The 12,500-nt window shown below is 40.4% G+C and overlaps 1 protein-coding gene across 5 annotated transcripts in view; it reads right to left on the bottom strand.

The window, feature by feature from the left end:
- The window catches only part of arhgap9 (Rho GTPase activating protein 9), a 91,470-nt gene that overhangs the window by 66,289 nt on the left and 12,681 nt on the right, over positions 1 to 12,500 (bottom strand). For all 5 annotated transcript variants that reach the window (XM_042330067.1, XM_042330063.1, XM_042330058.1 and 2 more), the window contains one exon: positions 2,825 to 3,254. In XM_042330067.1, coding sequence (XP_042186001.1) covers positions 2,825 to 3,109 — 285 coding nt within the window. In that variant the 5' untranslated portion in view covers positions 3,110 to 3,254. The remainder of the gene's footprint in view (positions 1 to 2,824; positions 3,255 to 12,500) is intronic.

Genomic DNA, 12,500 nt, shown 5'->3' with positions numbered 1-12,500 from the left:
AATAAGAATTCTACACCTGGTAATAATAAGAATTATACACCTGGTAATAATAAGAATTATACACCTGTATATTATATACCTGGTAATAATAAGAATTATACACCTGTATATTATATACCTGGTAATAATAAGAATAACACCTGTATATTATATACCTGTAATAATAAGAATTATACACCTGTATATTATATACCTGGTAATAATAAGAATTATACACCTGCATATTATATATACCTGGTAATAATAAGAATTATACACCTGTATATTATATACCTGGTAATAATAAGAATTATACACCTGTATATTATATACCTGGTAATAATAAGAATTATACACCTGTATATTATATACCTGGTAATAATAAGAATTATACACCTGTAATATTATATTATATACTGGTAATAATAAGAATTATACACCTGTATATTATACACCTACCTGGTAATAATAAGAATTATACACCTGTATATTATATACCTGGTAATAATAAGAATTATACACCTGTATATTATATACCTGGTAATAATAAGAATTATACACCTGTATATTATACACCTGGTAATAATAAGAATTATACACCTGTATATTATATACCTGGTAATAATAAGAATTATACACCTGTATATTATACACCTGGTAATAATAAGAATTATACACCTGTATATTATACACCTGGTAATAATAAGAATTATACACCTGTATATTATATACCTGGTAATAATAAGAATTATACACCTGTATATTATACACCTGGTAATAATAAGAATTATACACCTGTATATTATATACCTGGTAATAATAAGAATTATACACCTGTATATTATATACCTATACACTGGTAATAATAAGAATTATACACCTGAATTATACACCTGTATATTATATACCTGGTAATAATAAGAATTATACACCTGTATATTATATATATTATATACCTGGTAATAATAAGAATTATACACCTGTATATTATATACCTGGTAATAATAAGAATTATACACCTGTATATTATATACCTGGTAATAATAAGAATTATACACCTGTATATTATACACCTGGTAATAATAATAAGAATTATACACCTGTATATTATACACCTGGTAATAATAAGAATTATACACCTGTATATTATACACCTGGTAATAATAAGAATTATACACCTGTATATTATACACCTGGTAATAATAAGAATTATACACCTGTATATTATACACCTGGTAATAATAAGAATTATACACCTGTATATTATACACCTGGTAATAATAAGAATTATACACCTGTATATTATACACCTGGTAATAATAAGAATTATACACCTGTATATTATATACCTGGTAATAATAAGAATTATACACCTGTATATTATATACCTGGTAATAATAAGAATTATACACCTGTATATTATATACCTGGTAATAATAAGAATTATACACCTGTATATTATATACCTGGTAATAATAAGAATTATACACCTGTATATTATATACCTGGTAATAATAAGAATTATACACCTGTATATTATACACCTGGTAATAATAAGAATTATACACCTGTATATTATACACCTGGTAATAATAAGAATTATACACCTGTATATTATATACCTGGTAATAATAAGAATTATACACCTGTATATTATACACCTGGTAATAATAAGAATTATACACCTGTATATTATATACCTGGTAATAATAAGAATTATACACCTGTATATTATATACCTGGTAATAATAAGAATTATACACCTGTATATTATATACCTGGTAATAAATCATACATAGAACAATAAATGATACATAACATTGAGCGGAACAAACGGTTTAACCCACAGTAACAGTACAATGAATACATAGGGAAAATCCCGCTCTGTTCACACCCCTCTTGGCTAGATTTGAAATGTTCCACTCAGGCCTCCCTTCACACCCCTCTTGGCTAGATTTGAAATGTTCCACTCAGGGCCTCCCTTCACACCCCTCTTGGCTAGATTTGAAATGTTCCACTCAGGCCTCCCTTCACACCCCTCTTGGCTAGATTTGAAATGTTCCACTCAGGCCTCCCTTCACACCCCTCTTGGCTAGATTTGAAATGTTCCACTCAGGGCCTCCCTTCACACCCCTCTTGTTGGAGGAGAGGAACCTATTGCAGGTTTAAAGCTTATTTTTTTATTGCAATTCTACACATTTTGCCCACGTCTAATGTGTATTCATGTGATATTTGAGTGACACGAACATCACTACAAAATCTATGGCCTAAAATCCCAAGCTAAAATGTTGTATCTGATACGGGCTAGTTGATCTGGACATTTCCAACAGTAGATATCTCTCTACAGTACCCAATGACCGACATGACAAGAGGACGTGATGATGTAATACCCAATTAACGCACCTTTTTCATTCTATTATTACAACGTACAAGAGTAAGTTGAAAGCCGGTCTGAGTTCCTTAACAAAAAAGAAGTCTGCCAACCCATGTTGAGGGAGGACCACAGTTAAGGAAACACTGGTATATGTGATTTCCCTCTGACCACATAGATTTTTTTTGTTCTTGGTTCAAAGGGGTACCACTTAGGACACACGGTTTCAAATAGTACTGGTTACACTAGGGCCATTTTTAAAAATTTATTTTACTAGGCAAATTCTTATTTTCAATGACGGCCTAGGAACAGTGGGTTAACTGCCTGTTCAGGGGCAGAACGACAGATTTGTACCTTGTCAGCTCGGGGATTCGAACTTGCAACCTTTCAATTACTAGTCCAATGCTCTAACCACTAGGCTACCCTGCCGACATTGTCTATGCTAACTGAGCCACACGGTCAGGACCTCCTTACCTGCCACCAGTCAGTGTTAGTCTTCCTCAGGAGAATAAACCGCTCCCCCTCTCGGATGCAGACCTGTCGTCCATCTGCCCCACGGTATTGATAATCATAGTGTGCCTCCAGAACCACCGTACCACTGGGGACTCCACACACCGTGGGCACGCTCACACTGCTGCTCACACTGGCTCCACTCTCCCTACTGGACACACTGTCCACACTGGTAGTTCTCCCCCTGGTGGAGGCAGAGGGCATGGCGGGTGAGTCCACCGTGGAGCGACTGTAGCTTCCTGACAGCATGGTGGACGTTAGCTCTAACTCGGTCGGCTGGGTCTCAGCGGGGGGTGTTTTGGGTGAGAGGATAGGTGACGAGGGTGATGGTGGGGATGGTACGGACACTGGCGCAGGGCATCGGCAATGACCAGAGTGAGGCCAAAGCCATGCTCTGAAACACAAACAAACAGAACAGAACTGGGTTCGAGTGAAGACTGAATATCTATGGCTTCACGGATCCATCCATCTAATCATCATTTATTAAGCCTAAAACTCAATATAAAGCTCAGCAAATATCACAGATATACACCATTAATTCTCACAAAAAACACTGAGTAGTAATTATTGTATAAAGCAATTGTATAAAAAAAGGGCATTGCCATTTCTTTGCAATCATCCATTTGTTTAATCACTCATGCGTTTAGAGAGAAAAATAAAAACAGTTGAACCGACCAGAAGACAAACACACACACCCCTGCCCTGACCATTCTCCCTTACACAGCCAACAGAACAAGAGGAGTCTACGTCACACAGAGACTGATAGCCAGAGAGGGAATTAAGAGAGGGAAAGAGAGGGAGACACAGAGAGAGAGGGAGAGATAGATAGATCGAGAGGGAGAGCGAGGGAGAGATGTCATCCCTGTGGATGTGCTGCTCTTACACTCTGTCTCCTCACTGCTGAGCCACCATTATCCCTGACTGTGAGAGAGACCACCATTAGCTCTGACTGTGAGAGAGACCACCATTAGCCCTGACTCTGAGAGAGACCACCATTAGCTCTGACTGTGAGAGAGACCACCATTAGAACCTGACTGTGAGAGAGACCACCATTAGAACCTGACTGTGAGACCACCATTAGAACCTGACTGTGAGAGAGACCACCATTTGCTCTGAGAACCTGACTGTGAGAGAGACCACCATTAGAACCTGACTGTGAGAGAGACCACCATTAGAACCTGACTGTGAGAGAGACCACCATTAGAACCTGACTGTGAGAGAGACCACCATTAGAACCTGACTGTGAGAGAGACCACCATTAGAACCTGACTGTGAGAGAGACCACCATTAGAACCTGACTGTGAGAGAGACCACCATTAGCTCTGACTGCTGACTGTGAGAGATCACCATTAGGAGCTCTGAGCTCCTCTACTCTTCAGATATACTCACGTGCAGATGCATGCACACACACACACACACACACACACACACACACACACACACACACACACACACACACACACACACACACACACACACACACACACACACACACACACGCACGCACGCACACACGCACAAACACACACACACACACACACACACACGTGCACGCACGCACGCACGAACACACACACATACACACTCGCACGCACACAGCTCCGTGGTCGTGCCTTCAGACCAGATCAGGCTGGGTTGCAGAGAAAGGAGAAGGGGGAGGAGGGTGGTGGACTCTCTCTCTCTCTGATAATCCACAGCACAGCAGTGTATTAATAAAGCACAATATTCTGTGACCTGACTCAGGCCTTGGAGAATTACCGTAAAACCCTTCATATTGACTTATGCCTTGGAGAATCACCGTAAAACCCTCCATATTGACTCTTGCCTTGGAGAATCACCGTAAAACCCTCCATATTGACTCTTGCCTTGGAGAATTACCGTAAAACCCTCCATACTGACTCATGCCTTGGATAATTACAGTAAAACCCTCCATACTGACTCATGCCTTGGAGAATTACAGTAAAACCCTCCATACGGACTCATGCCTTGGAGAATTACAGTAAAACCCTCCATATTGATTGAAACCTCCAACCACCAAGCAGGCTGGAATCTGAAACAGACTGCTCACTGTACCAGGTTAGGGGTTTATTTACAGGACTAATCCTAATATTGTAGATAAGGAAATGAAGCAGGACAAAGGCCACTACACACCAGTGATATACATCTGTTCTGATAAGACTGACAGACAGACAGACAGGCTGGCTGGCTGGTTGGCTGGCTGGCTGGCTGGCTGGCTGGCTGACTGACTGGCAGACAGACTGACTGACTGTAGACATAGAGCTGCACTATGAATCATATCAGAAAGTGTAACGTCCGTTTTTATAGTTTACTCGTTTTTTTTTCTCCTAATGTGGCCGCCTTCCACAGACAACCCCCATCCCCTGTCACTCAAGCAGCTCAGCTCCGCCTCCTCTCTGTTTGTCACATGCTGTCAACCCATTGGTCCAAACAAGAACAACGTTCCTTTCCACTTTGTTTCTTAATATAAGTCATTCTATTTCTAGGATTCCGACAGTTTCCGTATAAAATGGCAATTTGAAAGTGTGTGTGTGTGTGTGTGTGTGTTCTGTTGTAGTTTACACCTGAACCAGCTGACAAGAGTAAGCACAACAGGTATAGCATGAAAGGTGATGGGATTCCCAATTACCTCACATATCCACAGTCCTTCTGCTACCCTGCATGGATCCACAAACGGAACAAGTCATTAAATTGAACAACTCATTACATGGTACAATTCAGTTTATATCCACACTATAGTGCTGCATCTATCTATTGACTGTGTCTGTCTGTCTGTGTGTCTGTGTGTCTGTGTGTCTGTGTGTCTGTCTGTCTGTCTGTCTGTCTCTCTGTCTGTCTCTCTGTCTGTCTGTGTCTGTCTGTCTGTGCCTGTCTGTCTGTCTGTCTCTGCCTGTCTGTCTGTCTCTGCCTGTCTGTCTGTCTGTCTCTGCCTGTCTGCCTGTCTGTCTGTCTGTCTGTGTGTCTGTCTCTCTGTCTGTCTGTCTGTCTGTGTCTGTCTCTGCCTGTCTGTCTGTGTCTGTCTGTGCCTGTCTGTCTGTCTGTCTGTCTGTCTGTCTGTCTGTCTCTGCCTGTCTGTCTGTCTCTGCCTGTCTGTCTGTCTGTCTCTGCCTGTCTGCCTGTCTGCCTGTCTCTGCCTGTCTGCCTGTCTGTCTGTCTGTGTGTCTGTCTGTCTGTCTGTCTCTCTGTCTGTCTGTGTCTGTGTCTGTCTCTGCCTGTCTGTCTGTCTGTGCCTGTCTGTCTGTCTGTCTGTCTGTCTCTGCCTGTCTGTCTGTCTGTCTGTCTCTGCCTGTATGTCTGTCTCTGCCTGTCTGCCTGTCTGTCTCTGCCTGCCTGTCTGTCTGTCTGTCTACAGTCAGGTAAAAAAAAATGTATTGGCACCCATAATAATCTCTTTCTCTGAGGAATTGTATTCGTGTAAAATAATATATTTTCCCTTTTTTTTTGTTGCTGCAAATAATATAACTCAGTATTTGTATGATTTATTTCATACAGTATTTTTTGCTCATATTTATCAACGGTGCCAATAATTTTGAACCTCTATCTATCTACACTGCCTTCAGAGAGAATTGGTACCCCTTGACCTATTCCAAAAATATTTGTGTTACAGCCTGAATTCAACATTTATTAAATAAGATTGTTTTTCGTCACCAATCTACACACAAAACCCAATAAGGACAAATTGAAAACATGTTTTTAGACATTTTTGCAAATGTATTGTAAATTACATACAGAAATATCTAATTTACATACTGTAAGTATTCACATCCCCGAGTCACCTTTGGCAGTGATTACAGCTGTGAGTCTTTCTGGGTAAGTCTCTAAGAGCTTTCCACACCTGGATTGGACAACATTTGCACATTATTATTTTCTAAATTCTTCATGCTCTGTCACATTGGTTATTGATTATTGCTACACAACTATTTTAAAGTCTTGCCATAGATTTTCAAGTAGATTTAAGTCAAAACTGGAACTTGGCCACTCAGGAACATTCACTGTCTTCTTGGTATGCAACTCAGTAGATATTTAAGGAAGGGAAAGGGGGAGACCTAGTCAGTTGTACAACTGAATGCCTTCAACTGAAATGTGTCGGCATTGTGTTTTTAGGTTATTGTTCTGCTGAAAGGTGAATTCTTCTCCCAGCAGACTGAACCAGATTTTCCTCTATGATTTTGCCTGTGCTCCACTCCATTACGTTTATTTTTTATCCTGAAAAACTCCCCAGTCCTTAATGATTACAAGCACACCCATAACATGATGCAGCCACCTCTATGCCTGGAAATATGGAGAGTGGTACTCACTCGGTCAATTAGGTTAGTATTGTGGAGTAACTACAATGTTGTTGGTCCATCCTTAGTTTTCTCCTATCACAGCCATTAAACTCTGTAACTGTTATAAAGGCACCATTGGCCTGAGCGGTGTCCTTTCTCAGGAAGGATGCCTGTATCTTTGTAGTGACTGGGTGTATTGATACGCCTGTATCTTTATAGTAACTGGGTGTATTGATACGCCTGTATCTTTGTAGTGACTGGGTGTATTGATACGCCTGTATCTTTATAGTGACTGGGTGTATTGATACGCCTGTATCTTTGTAGTGACTGGGTGTATTGATACGCCTGTATCTTTATAGTGACTGGGTGTATTGATACGCCTGTATCTTTATAGTGACTGGGTGTATTGATACACCATCCGCAGTGTAATTAATAACTTCACCATGCTCAAAGGGATATTCAATGTCTGCTGTTTGTTTTGTTTTTTTACCCATCTACCAATCAGAGCCCTTCTTTGTGAGGCACTGGACAACCTCCCTGGTCTTTGTGGTTGAATCTGTGTTTGAAATTCAATGCTCGACTGAGGGACCTTACAGATAATTGTATGTGTGGGGTACAGAGCAGAGTACAGGTAGTCATTCAGAAATCAAGTTAAACACTATTATTGCACACAGAGTGAGTCCACACAGCTTGTTATGTGACTTGTTAAGCATTTATTTTACTTCTGAACTTATTTAGGCTTGCAAAAACAAAGGAGTTGAATACTTAGTGACCCAGGACATTTCAGCTTACATTTTTCTATTCATTTATAACAATTTCAAAAACATAATTCCACTTTGACATTATGGGGTATTGTGTGTAGGCCAGAGACAATAACATCTACATTTAATCCATTTCAAATTCATACTGTAACACAACAATCTACACTACATTACCAAAAGTATGTGGACACCTTCTTGTTGAACATCTCATTCTAAAATCATGGGCAATAATATGGAGTTGGTCCCCCCTTTGCTGCTATAACAGCCGCCACTCTTCTAGGAAGGCTTTCCACTAGATGTTGGAACATTGCTGCAGGGACTTGCTTCCATTCAGCCAACAAGAGCATTAGTGAGATCAGGCGCTGATGTTGGGCGATTAGTCGGCGTTCCAATTCCAAGCGTGCTCGATGGGGTTGAGGTCAGGGTCTGTGCAGACCAGTCAAGTTCTTCCACACTGATCTTGACAAACCATTTCTATATGGACCTCGCTTTGTCCATGGGGGCATTGTCATGCTGAAACAGGAAAAAAGGCCTTCCGAAAACTGTTGGCACAAAGTTGGAAGCACAGACATGTCTAGAATGTCATTGTATTGTAGTGTTAAGATTTCCCTTCACTGGAACTAAGGGGCCCAAACCATGAAAAACAGCCCCAGAACATTATTCCTCCTCCACCAAACTTTACAGTTGGCACTATGCATTCGGGCAGGTAGCGTTCTCCTGGCATCTGCCAGACCCAGATTAGTCAGATGGACTGCCTGATGGTGAAGTGTGATTCATCACTCCAGAGAACGTGTTTCCACTGCTCCAGAGTCCAATGACGGCGAACTTTAAACCACTCCAGCCGATGCTTGGCATTGGGCATGGTGATCTTAGGTTTGTGTGTGGCTGCTTGTCCGTGGAAACTCATTTCATGGAGCTCCCGACAAACAGTTACTGTGCTGATGTTGCTTCCAGAGGCAGTTTGGAACTTGTTAGTGTGCAACCAAAGGAAAGATGATTTTTAACTCGCTACGCGCTTCAGCACTCGGCGGTCCTGCTCTGTGAGCTTGTGTGGCCTACCATTTTGTGGCTGAGCCGTTATTGCTCCTAGACGTTTCCACTTCACAATAACAGCATTTACAGTTGACCTGGGCAGCTCTAGCAGGGCAGAAATTTGGCAAACTAACTTGTTGGAAATGTGGCATCCTATGATGGTGCCACGTTGAAAGTCACTGAGCTTTTCAGTAAGGCCGTTCTAATGACAACATTTTGTCTATGGAGATTGCATGGCTGTGTGCTCGATTTTATACACCTGTCAGCAATGGGTGTGGCTGAAATAGCCTAATCCACTCATTTGAAGGGGTGTACGCACATACACTATACTGTATTTACAAATGTATCTGTCTGTCTATCTGTCTATGAGCCTCTTAACACTTTTTTTTATTACCATATTATATCATATTATTCAAATGTAAACTTGTGTACTTGCTACATCTCAGCCGCTACCTCGACACTCGGCCAACAGTTACTCCCCAGGCAGTGTGGACACAATTGTCTCAGAACTGTCCTAGATGTAGCGTGTGACATAGTAAGAAATAAGCTGTAAAAAAAAAAACGGTTTTATATGGGCTATAATGGAACCAGATTATTTTTCTAATCAGGTCATAGGGTTTTATTTTTAAAAATCCTGGAAAAACTCCTGGCCCTAGGGAGGATGAAAACATTAAAATCCTTTTCCCAGACAAAGAGACAACAACTGCAAATTGGACACAAACGAACAGGACTGAGCTTGCAGTATGCAGGGTTCTAGGAGCTAAATCATACGTTTCCTGAACATGCATTTTTTATGTTCGGGGAACGGAAGATCTGAGAATATAAATGTTGAGGTTGCAGGGAGGTTCTGAGAACGTTTTTCTATGGTTCCCTGAAAGGTTTCCTGTGAGGTTTTATTCACTTTCTGAGAACAGAAATTCTTGTTTAATAGAAGGTAAATACATAACATTCTCAGAACGTTTCAATAAAACTTTTAATAATACTGCTAGCTTAGCATGGGTTAACTGTGAACTTGAAGCACAGATAGGATATTCATTTGCGTAGCCATTAATCATGCAAATACATCATTTTTATTGTGGCACGGGCGTCAGTGAGATTCAAACCTTTGATCTTCTGTTCTCTATTTATGGAATTAGTCCACAAACACTCATTAAGATCAGCTGTGGCCAATTAGTGGACAGGGCCAACACACCTGAACACACTTCACAAGATAGAAGATAGAGAGGGTTTTGTCGACGCTGAGAACGGAATGTTTCTTTTGATTAAATAACATTCTTAGAATGTTACTAATGTTTTCTTGTGGTTTTTATGGAAAGTTTTCTGAATGTTCTGGAAACATGGCTTTAAATAGAACCATGAGGAAACCTGCAGAAAACATTATGCTGAGGTACTGAAATTCCCAGAGAAGAACCCTTACTTCTTAATATTTTCGGGTCAATTTGATAACATGACTTTAAATAGAACCGGAGTGCCAGAGAGCGCGCTGACAGATTTTCCATTTGGTAAATTCAGAGCGTTTCTCTCTCTGAGCGTTCAGAGCGCACACTGGAAGTTCTGGCGGAGGAGTAGGGTTGTTCCGAGCGATCTGACCTCAAAACGGCAGTCAAACACCCAAGCTAACTGGCTAAAGTTAACTAGCTTGCTAGCTACTTCCAGACAAAAATGAGAGAACCACCTCACTGACCATTTTACTCGCCCTAGCAGAGCAGGCTAGGCTTGTTTACATGTTACCCAGAGGATTGGTGACCGTAACTGTGCTGCTGGCAACAATATAATTACGCTTTTGTTTTGCCAATAGTTTACTGACACGAACCATATTCAATACGTGTTGAACGTTTGTGAATTCGTCCGTTATTCTGCGCTCAGACACACTGAGATGAAGGTTGTATGCAAAATAACCACAGGCTACCCTGCTCTCATCAAGCCCTCAGAAACGTATATACATATACATATATATATATATATCATAATATTATGTTTTAGCTGGGTTTACACCTGTCATTAAAAATACACCCATACAGTACGTCATCACTATTGTGTTGATTGATTAATTCCAGTCAATCATTTTGGATTTAAAAAGGCCTAGGTAGTCTAGCAACACAGAAGTGTGAATATAAACGAAATTTGAATCACATTCAAATTTTTCTCAGAACACAAATAAATGGGCCTATTTTTAGGCTATAAAAACATGATGTTATGTTTCCCCTTTCATAAATATAAATAAAATATAAATAAACCCTTTCATTTGCACGTACATGCTTGTGAATGGTTTCATTATTCAAGACTGTGGTATGTTATAGAAAAAAACAGTTTGTTGAATAGTTTGTGCTTACTGGCTAGTAGTGGCTCAATTTGAGCTGGGGACCCAGAATGTGGCATTGCCAGCCACAACAAAAATGTAAGGCAAGGATGTCATGTGAATTGAAAAGTATAATTCTCTTTCAACCACCCCACTCCTCAGACTGTCCTTCATATCTCATAGTGTTAATAGGGCCTATGTCTAGACTTTTATCAGAGCTCTAGCTGTGGAACAACAAGATACAGAATAGAACAGAAGCAAGCTCACCCTGTTACGACCATGTTGACCATTATGAATAGGTTATAGCGTGGAGAGAGACAGACAGGTTGGCCATTATGAATAGGTTATAGCATGGAGAGAGAGAGCAGACAGGTTGGCCATTATGAATAGGTTATAGCATGGAGAGAGAGAGCGAGACAGGTTGGCCATTATGAATAGGTTATAGCATGGAGAGAGAGAGACAGACAGGTTCACCATTATGAATAGGTTATAGCATGGAGAGAGACAGACAGGTTGACCATTATGAATAGGTTATAGCATGGAGACATAGAGACAGACAGGTTGGCCATTATGAATAGGTTATAGCATGGAGAGAGACAGACAGGTTGACCATTATGAATAGGTTATAGCATGGAGAGAGACAGACAGGTTGGCCATTATGAATAGGTTATAGCATGGAGAGAGAGAGGTTGGCCATTATGAATAGGTTATAGCAGACAGGTTGGCCATTATGAATAGGTTATAGCATGGAGAGAGAGAGACAGACAGGTTCACCATTATGAATAGGTTATAGCATGGAGAGAGACAGACAGGTTGACCATTATGAATAGGTTATAGCATGGAGACATAGAGACAGACAGGTTGGCCATTATGAATAGGTTATAGCATGGAGAGAGACAGACAGGTTGGCCATTATGAATAGGTTATAGCATGGAGAGAGACAGACAGGTTGACCATTATGAATAGGTTATAGCATGGAGAGAGACAGGTTGACCATTATGAATAGGTTATAGCATGGAGAGAGACAGACAGGTTGACCATTATGAATAGGTTATAGCATGGAGAGAGACAGACAGGTTGGCCATTATGAATAGGTTATAGCATGGAGAGAGACAGACAGGTTGACCATTATGAATAGGTTATAGCATGGAGAGAGAGAGACAGGTTGACCATTATGAATAGGTTATAGCATGGAGAGAGAGAGACAGGTTGAGACTACTCTCTCATGACAGACTATTTATATAAATGTAGTTGGCCAATGG

The sequence above is a fragment of the Oncorhynchus tshawytscha genome, linkage group LG02 (genome assembly GCF_018296145.1).
Source record: "Oncorhynchus tshawytscha isolate Ot180627B linkage group LG02, Otsh_v2.0, whole genome shotgun sequence".
In the NCBI taxonomy this organism is placed as follows: Eukaryota; Metazoa; Chordata; class Actinopteri; order Salmoniformes; family Salmonidae; genus Oncorhynchus; species Oncorhynchus tshawytscha.
The sequence above is the reverse complement of the archived record's forward strand: the minus strand, read 5'-3'. Positions and strand labels throughout refer to the sequence as shown.